General features: G+C 36.0%; 1 protein-coding gene across 2 annotated transcripts; it reads right to left on the bottom strand.

Moving 5' to 3' along the window:
• Window positions 1-286: 286 nt before the first annotated feature.
• On the bottom strand, window positions 287-7,351 carry LOC116129299 (putative inactive cadmium/zinc-transporting ATPase HMA3). Of its 2 annotated transcripts, XM_031415045.1 has the most exons (11): window positions 7,160-7,351; window positions 6,816-7,036; window positions 4,930-5,190; window positions 3,848-3,945; window positions 3,361-3,616; window positions 3,126-3,263; window positions 2,467-2,794; window positions 2,183-2,385; window positions 1,892-2,094; window positions 1,227-1,803; window positions 287-1,157 (listed from the first exon to the last, which is right to left on the bottom strand). In XM_031415045.1, exons 2-11 carry the CDS (start codon window positions 7,018-7,020, stop codon window positions 388-390), a joined length of 3,039 nt encoding a protein of 1,012 aa, XP_031270905.1. In that variant the 5' UTR covers window positions 7,021-7,036; window positions 7,160-7,351; the 3' UTR covers window positions 287-387. The 2 variants fall into 2 exon arrangements, with proteins under 2 accessions (XP_031270905.1, XP_031270904.1); XM_031415044.1 differs by having other exon boundaries at window positions 287-1,803; window positions 7,160-7,344.
• Window positions 7,352-16,537: the final 9,186 nt, after the last annotated feature.

Here is a 16,537-nt window from a genome sequence, read left to right as displayed (position 1 = left end):
GACCGAGTTTGCTCCCCGTTGGTCACCGAATCGGAAAGTGTATTCTTTGTCATTGACGAATATAAACTTTGGGTGGGAAAATGTATTTTGAAACATTTTGGGTGGAAAAGTCCAGTTAAGGCAAACCTTGGGTGGGAAAAGGTCGTTTACTCATAAACTTAATTACAACTACAGTTGTCACACAACGCAACAAAGGCAATATGTTTCAACTATAATAACTTGTAATATATTAGTCTATGGACAACTTTACATTAGTTGATATCATTTAAGTTCTAACACATTAAACTTATAAAATTGCTTCTGACTAGCCATTTCCATTAATTTTGCTAGCAATTACAAAATCTTTCTTTTAAGATCATAAGTTTATTGAAAGTTAGCCAGATAAATCTATTCTGTGACAATTTCAGTTAAACCTCCTCCAAACCCAGCTCCTAAATGTCCATTCTTTGTACAACAGTGCTTCATGTAGTAGTTTTTGCAACAAGCACTTATTTCTCTCTTCTCCAAACTGATGCAACTACTCATGGCAACTGTTCCCAGGGCATTATCACTGACATTGCAACAAGCCCTTCTGTGAAGCCCTTCTGTGCTATGATGAGCACAGATGCTTTCTATTGCTTTTCCTATGTCATTTTCTGCATGGTTCGTGACAACGGTTTTGCTGCAATGACTATGCTTGTTTTCATGAGGTTCATTGTCACAATGTCCATGATGACAGTGATCTTCTACATACTTATCTTGAGTTTCTACTGATGAACAACCATGAATGTGAGTCTTTTGCGCCTCGAGATCATGATCATCCTTGCTACAATTCCCAGAATTACAGTGCTTCTTTGCCTCATGTGTTGCATCACTAACCACACAGTCATTGTGCTTCTGATTAGCCGCACATGAGTTACTGGAACAGCAAGAGCTCTGCTTAGGCTCACAGCCCTTCTGAGATTTGTTACCGCGGCAACAATGCTGCTGCTTATGTTGATGAGTACTCTGTGGTTCTTCTGAAGATCGGCAACACTTTCCTCCATGATTGTGGCTTTGCATATGTTGATGAGTACTCTGTGATTCTTCTGAAGATTGGCAACAGTTTCCTTCATGTTTGCGGCTATGCATATGTTGATGAGTACTCTGTGATTCTTCTGAAGATTGGCAACACTTTCCTTCATGTTTGTGGCTATGCATATGTTGATGAGTACTCTGTGATTCTTCTGAAGATTGGCAACACTTTCCTCCATGTTTGCGGCTATGCAGCGCTGCTGAAGATTTGCAATTCTTTCCTCCATGTTTGTGATCATGCGATGTAGCTGAAGTTTCACAACATCTCCCTCCATGTTTCTGACTATGCGATCGAGATGAAGATTTGCAGCCTTTACCTCCATGTCTATGAGTTCCTTTCAATATTAGCATACTATTAAGGATCACCAGTAGGCATGTCCCAACATCAGCAAGAACTGCAGCCCAAACAAGTGGGTGGCCGGCAATGGCCAAGACAAGGATAGCAGCCTTGGTAGACATCGACAAAATAATATTCTGTATTACTTTCCAATGAGCTTTCCTCGCGAGTTTGATAGCCGCTGGAACTTTTCTAATGTCATTTGACATAAGAATCACATGCCCTGTCTCAGTTGCTAGTGCCGAACCTGAAATTCCCATAGATATACCAATGTTAGCTGTAGCTAATGCAGGTGCATCATTTACACCATCCCCAACCATGGCAGTTGGCCCTTCTTTCTTAAATTCTGTGATGATTTTTGCCTTGTCTTCTGGTAAAAGTTCAGAATGGACCACCTCCAGAGAATTTCCTAGCTGCATATAACACAACAAATGTATGCAATTTAGTATGGAGCAAGCCATTGCTTTGCATATGAAATTATAGCTCTAAATTCTAATTTACCTGTTGTTGTGTATGCATAGCCGATGCTTGATTATCTCCTGTAAGCATAGCAGTTTTAATTCCCATCGAGTTCAAATCCTTGACTGCTTCAGCAGCCCCTGTTCGACACGTATCTGAGAGACCAAAAACTCCAACAAGGGTTGCTCCAGAGTATATGTATCCAATGGTGCTTCCTTCCTTCTTAACTCCTTCCACAGATGGCACTAAATACCCAAAAAAATTACATGATTAGACCAACCATAAACTAGAATTCTAAACTGCTATAATCACATAGAACAGAACAACTTTAACCTGTTTCACATCCTGCTCTCAGTGCAATTTTTCTGTTTCCAATGTAAATTTCTTCCCCATCAATCTTCCCATAAATTCCTTCTCCTGGAAAATTCTGATAGTCTTCAACACTTTCAGGCTTTGGCTCAATAGAAAGAGACCTTCCGAAATCAATCAATGCGGCTGCCATTGGATGGCTTGACTTACTCTCAATGCTTGATACCCTTGAAATTTTCGGCATTTAGTATCAATAACTTGTAATTAGCACATTGAATAGTTTCATTGATGTTAGTGAAATTCCTTACCAGTACATCAAGGTGTTTGAGTTTATCTCTTCACTGGGAGATTGAAATTCAGAGACCACAAATTCACCCCTTGTAATGGTTCCAGTTTTGTCAAAGGCCATGACCTTAACTTTGGCAAGAACTTCAAGATAGTCTACTCCTTTGATGAGAAGACCAGAACTTGCAGCTTTTGTAAGTGCACAGAAAGTGGCAACTGGTGTTGAGAGGATTAGAGCACAAGGGCACGCACTAACTAAAACAACCAATGCTAAATGAAACCAGTGGCTGCGGTTATGAACTCTTAGTGCAGCTGGAATCACCGCAAGACACGCTGATATAATTATAACACCTGCAAAATAAGTAACCAAAAAATATTATAAGGTTTTGCTGTACATTTACCAAAAATTAAGAGAAAACTTGTGAGTGCAATTGTGCAAAATGAGTAACTAAATCATGGAAATATGTTATGTTAGTGGGATAATGTTACTCTCCATTTGGACTATTAAATCATGGTTTAATCACAAAAGATAATATGTAAAGTTTTGCTGAAAATATACCCAAAAATGACGAGAAAACTTGTAATTGCAAATATGCAAAATGAGTAACTTCTGATTATGATCAATATGTAAAAGTCATTCTTCTATAACAAAGTTTATTTTTCTAATAAAAATTTGACAAACCTGGAGTATAATACTGGGCACATTTATCAATGATTCTTTGGGTTTTAGTTTTGCCATTCTGAGCTTCTTCCACAAGTTTTGCCATTTTAGCCACCACACAATCTTCAGCTACAGCAGTAGTTTTTACACAAATGTAACCTGAAAAGGGACAAACCAATTAATATATTTTTGAAAACTTAGTCTATTTTAATGTATCTAGTTAGAAGAGAAACTAATTAATTAGAATGTGCGGTACCATTTAGATTGATGGTGCCAGCCCAAACAGTGGAATCCTTTTGCTTGGCCACAGGAAATGACTCCCCCGTTAAGGTTTTCTCATCGACTTCACAGCTGCCATCTATAACAATTCCATCAATAGGTATAATTTCACCTGCTTTAACTGCAAGCACAGTGTTCAACTTCACCTCCCCAGCATCAACTTCTTCTCCAGTTTCGGCTATTACAGCCCTTTGAGGAGCTATGCTCATCAGTTGTGACATTACAGCAGTTGCCTGAGAGACATTGTTAAACATATGTTTACTTTAGTTTGATACATATTTTTCGACTTTGAAAACGGTTTATGAATATTATATCAATCATATTTCGAATATTAAAAATATTGAAATACAACAAATTTTAAATAGTGTCTAAATGTTTGAAATTTATCTTCGGATCACAAACCCGGATAAATTAAAATGTAATGATATGAATGAAAGAAAGAAGTAGGGCAGGTGATAGCAAACCTTGTGGCTTGCCCTAGTCTCAAGCCATTCTGCAATGGTGAAAAGAAAGATAATTGTACCAGCTTCTGTATAATCATTCATAGCAATTGTACCTATCACTGTTCACAAATAATACTTGAATTGTAAGTCAAGCCAATTGAACATTTTTACTTATAATTGGGATCATTTTGAATCCACTGTTTTCTTTGTAACATAGATTTTAAAAAAAAAAAAAAAAAAAAAAAGTTTAAATGAAGGTAATTATAATTAATTGGTTTGAGCGTCTGGGTCAGCCAAAAGGCAAAGATTAATTAATTAGGTAATTTTGAAAATGAAGAAAAGCTTTTGCTACCTTTTGAGTTGTAAAGGAGAACCACTCAACCAACTTAAAGAGGGGTCTCACATTTATGTGGTCGGTTTTTGTTGCGTTTATGTCAAAGAAAGAAAGCTATTTTAACAATGATAATAATAAAGAAAAAAAGGATAAAGAATAACAAGAAAACAAAACTGAAAAAACCTTTTTATGAGATTATGACTGTCTGAGTTCAATGAGAATTCATTTTCTTATGATTATATAGCGTCAGCATTGAGGACTCTACTGAGCAAAAAAAGAAATTGAAAATGACTTGGGAGATTGAAATTACTAAGCAATTTTGAACAAAGTCACTAGCTTTGGAAGCCCACGATAAGGCAATAGTGCCAATTAAGCTTTGAACAATAAGATAAGGTGTTGTAAAGGTATTTCCGGAAAAGGAAAAGGAAAAGGAAAACGACAACAAACCCTGGAGTGGAAAGAATACGCACGAAGCATAGGAAGGAAAGGGGAGGAGATAAAAAGAAAACTTATATTAGCACAAACACTTCCTTTTTTTTTTTTTTTTAATTAGCAACTCTTTATACCTTTTACTATGTCAATCAGATAATCCCTTGATTTAATACTAGAATACAGATTGATTGCATACAATTTAAAAAAAAAAAAAAAAAAAAAAAGCTATGGTTTGATGATAACATAATGATATCGTATCACATTAATTCGTAAAATTGATTTTATAATTATATTATTCCTAAAAACCAGAATATAAGAAAAGAAAAATAATATATACCTGCAATGAGTATAAGTATGTTGACATGCCCAAGCCTTAAATTTCTTAGAGCCACAAAGCCTTTGAGAATAATGGGACAAATGCCAACTGCAACAGCTCCAAGAGCCAACCAACGAAATGGATGATACAAATATTTGAAAAATGATAGAGCAAGCAATATTCCAGAAGCAACTGCATATGGACTTGGCCATCTTTTCTGGTAATTTTCCCCTCCATATGCTCTCACATTTGCCTCCAATCTTGCTTGATTCAGTGCCTTCACTGTTTCAATAAATAATTTATCAAACAAACAATCAATCTAATTACGAGGGCTGTTATGGGTAAAATATGTAGCTTCATTAATTAAAGTAGTTGACACTTTTCTATCACTTTACTCAATTTGAAAGGCCATTAATAATGTTGATATTAAATATATTGAAAACTCATCTTATAGAACGAAATATGTTCCATTTGCTATTCTTATTTAAATATATAATCCAGAGCAAATTTGTTACACAAAACAAATTGGTTACAAATTTTAAAATTCAACCCCCTTCTGCCTATCTAATAATTAATACGTGGTATTTTTTACTATTATTTTTGATGTCTTTCTTTTTGTTTGACAAATAAGAATGAATGTTGATGCTGTGGAAAGGAGTAAAAATAATTAGTGGAGGACCATGCGAGAAAATCAATGATGCATGTGACGAATATAAACAAACAGAAACAGCAATATAAAAAAGAGATCCCATACTTGCGTGTATCAAATTGTTTCAGGGAATTCAGTTCCAAAAACAAATATATATATATATATATAACAAAATCTCCGAAAGAAATTCCATGTAAACAAACAAATCTCAATTCTCAAAAACCAAATCCACTAATCCCAATTGAATAATGAATAAAATATATCTCTGCCAATTCATTGATCTTCCCCACCAAAACCCGCTAGATGCAGCCTACATCCCCCCCCACCTAATGACACTGACGTATCAGCTTGAATCATTTATGCTCTTTCAGTTAACCAATTATGTACTCGTTTTATTAAACTCAAGGGAGTAAGTTCTAATATTTTAAAACGTAAGATCTACACATAGTTAACCAAAACTTGACGGTGGATAAAATCTTTGTCTCTTATTTAAGAAATATTATTGGCCGTAAAGCAATCTTCTTTTCTATTACTAGGACTAGTATTAATTGGTTTAGCTGGAAATGTGCAAGATCATAACAATAATTCAAGCAAGTTTTCAGTCAAAAGTGGTGCATATAATATTATAATGAGTGCCATATCACATGGGGCCATGGCCACCACTCACTACTGAACGGAAAACACTATTGGCTCTTGTGTTGAGTTTTTCGAAAAGTTTAAAAACTTTGTAGGAAATTAAATTAATTACTTTCATGTGATTAAGATTAGGAATGTAATTTTCAATTTATAACTCTAAGAAGGGCAAAGGGGTCAATTTAAGAGTTTTTTTTTTTTTTTTTTTTTGTTAATCGAGGCTGTCCGGTCCAATTTTTCGGGACTCTAAAGTTAATAGTCGGATAAATCATTTCAGTGACCACCTCTATTAACAATCCAAGTAAATCGAACTCAAAATATTTTAAGTATAATATATTTAAGAGTCTTAATTGACCGTTTAAACCATCAAATGATGGTTTTTTTAAGAAAAGTTAATTTCATCAAATATATAAGGAAATAAAAATTTTTAACGTAAATATTCCCGTCATAAGATCCCACGAAAGGTAGACAAAATCAAAACAGAAAAAAGATGAGGGTCCTATTTTTTCGAGGAAAAGTTGATAAAATTAAAAAAGTGAAATGGCAGCAAAAAGAGAAGATTATAACATTATTTAAGTGAAAGAGATAAATTAAACTTTTAAAATAAAAGTTAATGCCCAATTACCGATTTCAAGCTGAGAAATGGTGAGATTATCATGGACGACAATGACTGTTCTGGTTGGGACGACGACTGAAAAATCTTTAACACCATCAAGAGACTTAAGGATGTTCTCTATGAGAGGAACCTCCGATGAACAACAAAGACCTAAAACATCAAAGTAGCTTTTCTGAAACTTTGTGGCCGCCATGTCTTTTTCTTGAGCACTCATTTTTAATTTTATTTATCTGTGCAAATTAGAGGAAACAAGAGGTTAATGCTAATTTCATATATTGATTAATCAATATATATATTGGGTGCAGAAGCGATATGCTCTGATATCACCGTTGTAATCCTAACAATACACATACCCAGATGATGAAGATCGAAGTTTGCAACAGGGAAAGGAAATTAAAACCAGAAAACTGGAAGAAATTGGAAGGTTTTGAAGAAAAATAAAAGGAAACTCAGGGAAAAAGAAGAAGAGAAGGTGGACAACCTTAGGATGAACGAAGGTTTTAGAGTGGAGTTGAAAGAAGAGGGTTGAGAGATTTAAGGAGGGAGGGGGGATTTAAGGAGTTGAGGACTCTGAAAGTGAAAGAATTGAAAAGACACTTTGGAAATTAAAGTGGAGAATATAATAAGAAAGCAAAAAATAAAGAAATTGTAGGGAGAGTTGTAATATTTTTGGTTGTGGGAATAATAATGGGTTTAACTTTGTGTTAAGGATGAGACAGAAAAATAGTGGGAATCAGGTAAAGAGTGTAATTGGAATCCACATGTGAACCCACATAAATGCTTCTCATACGCATAAGTCCTCATTTTCATACATAGCATGTTTCTCTTCTCATTTTCAGGTTTATTTACTATATATGGTAAGAAATTAAAGGACTAAGATTTATTTTAAATATTAGATAAGAATAGGATATATACATTCATTGGTCAAATTTAACCACATCAAAATTGATTTATGCCACTCTCTATGTATATACACATACATATGATGTATCAATGATTTTACAATCAAATAATCACAAAAACCACCTAGTAATACTATTAATACTTGTTCTACTAGTCTATCTAAGGGTCCGATGGTTTATTCCTCTTAAGTCTAAATGCAACAAATTTAAAAAAAATTAAGGGCTTGTTTGGTTTATTATTCCTATCCATATTCTCAATCCTATTCTCAAAATATTTGTTTGTTTAATTATTTGGGAAATATTATTATATTTTTTAAATATTTTTAGACCCCTTAAGTTTATTAATTTCATTAAATACCCCCAGGAAAAAAAATTTAAAAATTAACAAAAACACCCCAACTCACCCATAGTTACCAGATTCCGGCAACCACCCTCGGTGGTAGCAGGAATCTGTCACAACGACCTACAAACCACCGAAAATGGCCAGTAAGTCACCGATCTGGCTGTCGTTGACCGACAACGATGACCATATCTTTGGCTCTTTGGCCGTCACTGACGGCTAGATCTGGCCTTTTTGGGCTGTTGACGGCCAGATCAACGCACGTGTGGCTAGATCCGACTGATCTGAGTCGTAACGCCAGATTCAGACCAGATTTCGGCAATGGTGGCAGGAATCTGGCACTGTGGGTAGGTGGGGGTGTTTTTGTCATTTTACAAAAAAATTATATATTGGGGTATTTAGTTAAATTAGTAAACTTAGGGGTTTTTTTTGTAAATTTTTAAATTTTACCTCGTAAAAATAACCCTATCCAACTATCCAATACTATCCCCAAAATCCTATCTAAAATAATAAACCAAACACACATATATTTTATGTTTTTTTTTTTTTTTTTTTTTGTAGTAAAAAGCCAAAATATTTGGCTTTTGTTTGAATACAAAAACAAATTAATCAATGATAATATATAGTTTACTATACATAAGAACTAGGGGTGAGCATGGGTAAAGGGTGGAACCGGAACCGACAGGTATCGGGAAATTGGAACCAGGAATTTCGAAAAATTGTCGGTTAGGGTCCGATTCTGATTCTGAAAAATTGGAACCGAGAATTCTCGGGTGTGGTTCTGGTTCCTATAGTGTCGAAACCGACAACCGAAACTGGAATTGGAACCAAGGTTTGGGTTTCCAGGTAGGAATCATGACTGAATTATAATTTTTGTAAACTATTGGGGGTATATTTATAATTTTTTAAAAGTAGGGGGTAATTAAAATTAACCTGGGTACCCGGAACCGGAATTGAAACCTATTTTTTAGGTTTCTAGGAACTGAAACCGATCGGTTCCAATTTCGATTCTAATTCCAAATCTTAGGAACAGAGCGGTTTCAGTTCCGCTTCCCGTTCCTTCAAAAAATGTAGTGTACCTAGAACTGTTCACCCCTAATAAGAACAAACAACTCATAATTTATAATACAAACATATCCTTCAAACTTATGAATTCAGACACATTCAGCTAACAAACACATTCAACTTTCAGATAGAAAAATAAACACCACCTAAGTCTAAAAAAAATAAATAAATAAATAAAAAAATTGATGCGGCTTCATTAATAATAAGACTTTATTATTTGACACTTCGTAATTTGATAGATTGTGTTGAAGTTGGAAGCTAGAAGTTGGACTTGTTTACTTGATTGATATTCTTGTAATTTGAACTATATTTGTGATGATGTTTCTCCAGGCTTGTTATGTGATGTTAGTTCAATGATTTAAATTTTATAATGTGAGAAACTTATGATATTCATTATTAGTTTCATTCCAATAATTTTTGAGTTACTGAGCTTAATTTTGGTTAAACCTTATTTTATTATGAATTTAGTGAAGCATATTTTTGTTAAATGGCTTGGATGCATGGACATACCTAAGGGTGTAAGCTGAGACAAGTCGCTCACGAGTGGCTTAGGCTCGGCTCGATAAAAGCTGAAGCTTGAGTGGCTTGATACAATATTGAGTCGAGTTCTAACATGCCAATACTCGGATCAACCAGCTCGCGAGCTCCAGGGTATAAATGATAGTTTTGCAACTAATAGGGGGTGTAATAATTTACGTGTATTTGAATCCTAAAAATTGTAAAAATGACAAACACACCCCAATATACCCAAGTAACCATAATATGAAAAATTGAATTAGAAACCCAAACTTCTTCTCTTGCGGCATCAACTCACTTCTCCTTCTTTCTTTTTCTCCTCCTCCTCTGTAATCTTCAATCTTTATAAAACTCAAACCACATTTGGTTCTGTCTCAAACCACAACATTTGAAAAGTTATTGAAAACCTCTTAAGCGAATCCCAAAAAAGCTCTCATTTTCTTGATATCAACATGGCTTGTTTTACTTGTTGCGATGGCGAAGGAGATTAGATGCTTGAATTCTTGGATTGAAGTGGCATCTACCCTTTTCATTTCCCCAACTAGAACTTCAGATTCTTCGAGTTTGGAGACAATTACGGAAAAGGAAGTGAGGAATATGATGATTGATGAGATTTGTAAAACAAGGATTTTTGCTTGGTTGGTTGAGGACTTGATGCTTCCAAGTTAATGAAAGTATCCTATAAATTGTATGTAATAAACCTTAATTTTTGTAGTTGAAATCTAACTTTTTATTATAATGTTTAAGTTTCTTTGTTTCTTTATTTCAATGTGTCGAGCGGTGGAGTAAGAAGAGTCTGCAAGAGCGAGTCAAGCGAAAACTGCTCAAGCTCACCTTTTCTATGCTGAGCTCGAGCTCAAACTCAATGTTTCAATCTCGCCAAGCTCAGGCTCGAGTTTGAGCTCAAAACTGTAGAAGCCAAGTCGAGCTCCAATAACCTAAAGCTCGGCTTGGCTCGGCTTGTTTACATCGCTAGACATACCTATGTAGTGATTAGTGGGGGTTGGAGACCCCACTCAAAAATAAATTAAATTTTTTTTCTTATACTTGTTTTTTTTTTTTTTCTATTGTTATAATTTATTTTGCAAATTGCCTGCACTCATATAAACATCTAACCAATTTTGTTTCTATTGTTTATTAATCAAATAAATTTTTGTTTGAAGATAAGTTTATTATTAATATCGTTGTAACTTAGTAGGATTTAGTGAGAGAAAATTATCTACCTTCTCTCTAGGATTAACTAACCCCTAACCCATCTCAAACACCATCTTTTCCACCAATTCGCCACCATTAACACAATCCACCTCCACCTTCACCATTCTCCACAACCTTTTCCTACCACCATTAACTCCCACTCCATCAACATCTTCTTTTTCACCTTAACCTTCATAAACAACCGTCACCACCTTATTTTCCCACCAACTACCACCACCAATCCATCCACCATCATCCCGTCACATCCCTTTTTTCCCCATCCTACTTTTGCAGACCTTTTTCATCTCCCTCCACCATTTTCTTTTTCCTCTTGGCTGAATTCCTTTGCGTGGGTGCTTTTGAATTGTTGTTTATGGAGTTAAGGTAGTGGTTGGTTTTGGTGTCGACCTTTTTGGTGTTGGGTTGGCCAGAATTGGCCAAAGCTGGGTTGGTTGGAATTGGCAAGAGTTGGGCTGGCCGAAGTTGGCCAGTGTTGGGTTGGCCGTAGGTTGACCAGATATTGTATAACCATTGATGGCACTTCTCTCTCCCTCCATCCTCAATTTTTTGAATTTTCCTCTATTTCCTCCTTATTTGCCACGTGGCACTGGTAGCGTGCCGAATGCTCCAAATTAATAACATTCCTAACCTAACTACTGAATTGTATATAAGGTAAGCAAGGGTCGATCCCACAGGGAATGATTTGATTGATTTCTATATTCTAAAACAATGAAAACAACAGAAAAATAAAATAAAACCCTAAACAGTGAACATGACACAGTAATGAAAGGGGGTTGTAGTCAAGGCAAACTAAAGTAAAACAAAGAAATCTCTAATGGTAGGAAATATCAAGTTAAAAACAATCAGTTCTTGGTTCAAGATCCACCTAAACATGCATTGGACATGAACTAACTGTAACACTATTCTATCTCATTATTATGGAACTATTGACCTTAGGAAACAACAAGCTCTGTTACCCAAATTTTCCCTTAATTGTCACTACTGAAATAAGCTCTCCAAGTAGATCCCAACCCTTGAACAACCTAGAATAAGCTCTCTAAGTTTAATTCAATGGCAGCCTCAAGAATTAGGAAAATAGATCAATCTAAGCAACAATCATGCAAGATCGGATTATTTAACTTAGGTTATGTTATTCAAGATGACATATTGAAAACTTGTCCATAATCATCTATCATCATATGTTACTCATTGAATAGAAAAAGGACAATTACGTATCACAATTCCTAATTCTAACAGGTAAAATTCCGATTAAACAATTTAGCATGCCAAAACTAAATCATCCAAACAAAAATCATAAACAATCAAAACAGAATAACATAAACAATTCCAATAAAAATGAGATTAAGAACAGTGTTACTGAAGTTAAGTTACACCAATGACATGAATTTGGGCTTCAAAATCCCCTTGAACTGGAGAAGAAAGATCAGCCGCACATCTTAACCTAGAAAGTAAAAAAAAAAAAAAACTTAAAAAAAAAACTTCACTGCCGTCTCCCCCTTGGTTAACCTAACACTCCTCAATAAATAACATTTTTTTTTCTTAATTCTACCCCAGGAATCACGGAAAATCTTTCCTAGATGTTTCCTAAAAGATAGACTTCTAGATTTGTCAAAATCTTATCAGATATGGAAAACAGAATTCGTCTCCAGCTTTCACCAGGATTCTTGCAATGTAAAACATATTTTTTGGGCTTGGTCACTTCATAAAAATTTTAGTCCCAGATGTGTAGTTGAATCTGGGGTTTTGAATCACCCGCTTTCGATATCTGAAGCTCCAGTTAGGCCCATTTGAAGATTCAATACTCAGCCAGTAAATCCTTCCGCGACTAGGATTCCAGGTCCGGTTTTGCAACAACTAATGAAGACCTAAAAAAACTGGGATTCTCGTCCATAATACCTTCCTGGAAAGCTTGATTTGTCAACTTTGCTTTTTCTGAAGAACACGTTTGCAATCGAAAAATCTGACTCCATGAAAAACCTGGAAAACGTAGCACTGGTCAGAATAACAAAAATCTAGAATTTCCTAATCTTTTCTCAATTATTTCCTAAAGTCTATCCAAATATGCCAAACTTATAAAATAAACTCTAATCAACTCAACTAGGCATAAAACATAACAAAAAAACATAATATGGAAGAAATAAAAAATATATAAATTCCACTCTATCAGGCACTCTCCTATTGGCTTGGGGGATTGCTCCTTTATCTTGTTGTCACAACTTTCCACATCACCTATCCCTCATTGCTCTTTGGGATTACACTTTCCTTTATCCTTATCTGCCACATCACCTTATATTCCACTTGACTTCTTGCTCCACCTCATTGCCACATCACCCTTATCACTTGCCATGTGTGCCACGTCACTTGGGATCCATTACACCAGGAGAGAGGAAAAAGGAAAGAAAAAAATTTTAATGGTGACCGTTGCTTCCTTTTTTCTACTCTATTCTTGCTAGTGTTTTACTCTATGGGGACTTTGGTAATTGAATCTAATCCTATTTCTTTCCTGCCCCTTCCTTATTGCTTAAGTTATGTCTAAGGAGTGTTTCTAAGGATGAATTGGTCAAGGTTGAAGGTGCTAATAAGAAGAATTTTGTCTTGGAAAAGGTAGCCGAAAATCAAAGAGGATCAAGTGTGAATGGTAACAGCTCATTGTATGAAATGGGGGAGTACATTTGGGTGGCTCGGGATGCCATTTATGAGGAAGTCAAAAAAGTTGTGGAAGAGGATTCTTCATTGGAAAAACATAAGAATGATGTAGAAAGAGATGTTGATGGAGGCATCAATCCTTTGAAGGGAATTGGTGTAAAAAAGAATAAGTTGGTAATGGAATATGAGATTGACAAGATTGAGGTTAATATGAAGACTCCCAATGGTATGGATAGTATGGCGGTTGGTTCCTTTATTCCCTTAAAAGGAAGTAGCTTAAATGGGATGCTTGGAAGCACTGTCCTTAACGCCGTGAATGAAGAGAAGAGGAGAGAATGGAAAAGCCTTCTTTATTCCAAGAGAGCTAGTGCATCCCTAGAGTATATTAAGCCTAAGTTGAGACTAAAGCTGGGTCTAATATTAGAGTATCTCCTCTTAGTAAAGTTTCGGCTTAGGAGTAGATAAATGGAGCAACTGTTTTGTGGGTTTTTTCCTTGGTAAGAAGATGTCTTACTTCTAGGTTAAAAACTTTGTGGATAAAAATTGAAAATGGTTTGCAGATGTTAGGGTTGTTTCTTATGGGCATGGAGAATACATTCTTAAGTTCGCATATAAGGCTACTAGAGATGAGGTGTTGGAAAGTGGTCCTTGGTTCATTGGAGGCCGACCCTTTTTTCTTGAAGAAATGGAGTCCTAACTTGAGTGCAGGCATGAATGGGGTGACTAGGGTTCCCATTTGGGAAAAATTTTATGGTATCCCTCTTGAGTTTTGGACTTCCAAAGGGTTAAGCCATATAGCCAGTGTTCCTAGAGTGTCCTTCACATGGACAACATAACCGAGCTAAGAGATAAGCTAGAATTTGCTAAGGTGTGCTTGGAAATGGATTCTTCCTCAGAATTTGGGGATTCATTTGAGCTAGAATTGTTGAATGGTGAGATTGCTTATATTAAGGCGGAGCATACTTGGAAACCCATCACTTGCTCTTGGTGCAAGACCTTTGGGCATATCCAAAGGAATTGTCTTATGGCTCCTAAGGAAACTAGCCTTATGTTTATTAAGAAAAATCCTACCCCTCAACCTAAAGAATGGAGGCAAGTCTCTTTAAGGAAAAACCAACTTGTTACCTTAGAAGGGAAATGAGAGAGTGCTAACGAAAATGAGAAAGCGAGGTGAGTGCCCCAAAGGAGAGTGTGAACCATTTTGCGGTTTTGGCCAAGAGGCCAAGACTAGAGAGGAAGACCTTGAGGTAGGAGAGGAGAATTTGAGAGAGATTGTCTTAGGAGAGAAACCAATTGTAGCATACCCAAATAACGATGCAAATGGGTAGGCCGAGATTTTAGAGAATGGGGGAGATGTGATTAAGGACGAGAATCTTAGTGTTTTTATGAGTGTTATGCCTCAGATTGAACCATCACCACCTAGGACCCCTATTGCTATGGATTGTTTGGAGGTAAGGGAGATGGAATCTATTTCTCCTCGTGTGGCCCCATTAGTGAACTTGAGGAAAGTGGATGAAAAAGATGGGAAAGAGAAAGGGCTGGTTGAACTAACAAGAAGTCAAAAGAAGAGGCTTGCGAAAAAGGGAAGGATCCCACCCAACTTTATCACCAATCATGATTAAGTTCGTCGCATGGCACATTCGGGGTCTCAATACCCCACCAAAGCAAAAAGAGGTTAGTAATTTAATTAAGAGTAATAATATTTGTTTATGTGCTGTTTTGGAGACAAGGGTGAGAGAGAACAATAAAGATAGAGTAAAGAGCTTAGTTTTCAACAAGTGGTCCATGGTGGATAATTATCATGCTTGCGAAAGGGGTCAGATTTGGGTGGGATGGGATGCTAAAATGGTGAAGGTTGATGTCCTCTCTAGTTCAACCCAAGCTATCTATTGCTTTGTTGAGTGTTGGCTTCTAAGTGTAAGTTCAGGTTTTCTTTTGTTTATGGCCTTCACAACACGGGGGAGAGGAGGGATCTTTTGCAAGAGTTAAATTATCATTCTAATATTTTTGGCCGAGAACCTTGAGTCATTATGAGGGATTTTAATCCTTTAAAAAATGTGAGGGAAAAAGAGGGTGGATTCTTGTGTTGGGAGCCACATTGTGGAGAGCTCGATGAATTGTGTAAAGTGGTGGAAATGGATAACCTTAGATATATAGAGGTAATTTTTTCACTTGGAACAACGAGGGGGATGCTTCTAAGAGAATTATGTGTAAGCTTGATCAGGTGTTGGGTAATGAAAAACGGGGTATTTGTTTTCCCTCTTCTTTTGCTTCTTTCCTTCCCCCAGGTATTTTCTACCATTGTCTTATGATACTAGATTATGGGTTGGTGTCTCAAGTGGGAAAACCCCTTTTAAATTCTTTAATTTTTGGACTAAAGATGATTCATTTATTCCGTAGAAAAATTTGGAGAATGAAGGTGGAAGGCAATCCTATGTTTAGATTAATAACCAAGCTAAAGGCATTGAGATATGAGCATAAGTTGCTAAATGAGAAGAAGTTTTGGAACATTTCGGAGAGAGTGAAAAAAGCTAGGATTTACCTCCGCAATACCAAAGGAAAATTAGACATGACCCGTTCAATGAGGTTTGCATCCAATTAGAGAGGGAAAGGGCTTCTAAATTATTTAAGTTAGCCAAGGCTGAGGAGTCCCTTGCAAAGCAAAAATCTAGGGTGAAATGGTTGAGAGAAGATGAAGACAACACTTACTACTTCTTTAAATCCATCAACAAGAAGAGAAATAGAAATAAGATTGCATCTGTAAGGTTGGATGACAACAACCACACAAATGACAAGGGAAGGATAAAAAAAGAGTTTACTTTCTTCTATAAGGAGCTCTTTAAAGAAAAGAATCATAGAAGGAGATTCGGTGGGCTAGAGGAAATAATTGATCCCATTATTTCGAGTGATGAAGCAAATAGAATGGTTGCTGAGGTTACTAGGGATGAGATTACCAAAATTATGTTTGAGATGAACAAGGATAAAGCCCCGATGGCTATGGAGCATTCTTCTTTCAAAAGGCCTGTTGTGTGGTGGGAAATGATGTG

Source organism: Pistacia vera, unplaced genomic scaffold (genome assembly GCF_008641045.1).
Source record: "Pistacia vera cultivar Batoury unplaced genomic scaffold, PisVer_v2 Contig210, whole genome shotgun sequence".
Lineage (NCBI taxonomy): Eukaryota > Viridiplantae > Streptophyta > Magnoliopsida > Sapindales > Anacardiaceae > Pistacia > Pistacia vera.
Note: the sequence above shows the minus strand (reverse complement) of the source record. Positions and strands in the feature narration are given on the sequence as shown.

Excerpts from the sequence above, each read along its gene's own strand:
- LOC116129299 (XM_031415044.1), bottom strand. The coding sequence starts at position 7,020 with ATGAGTGCTCAAGAAAAAGACATGGCGGCCACAAAGTTTCAGAAAAGC. Across the intron at positions 3,617-3,847 it reads AGACTAGGGCAAGCCACAAG|GCAACTGCTGTAATGTCACA; the intron begins GTTTGCTATCAC and ends AATGTCTCTCAG. Across the intron at positions 3,264-3,360 it reads TGGCACCATCAATCTAAATG|GTTACATTTGTGTAAAAACT; the intron begins GTACCGCACATT and ends GTCCCTTTTCAG.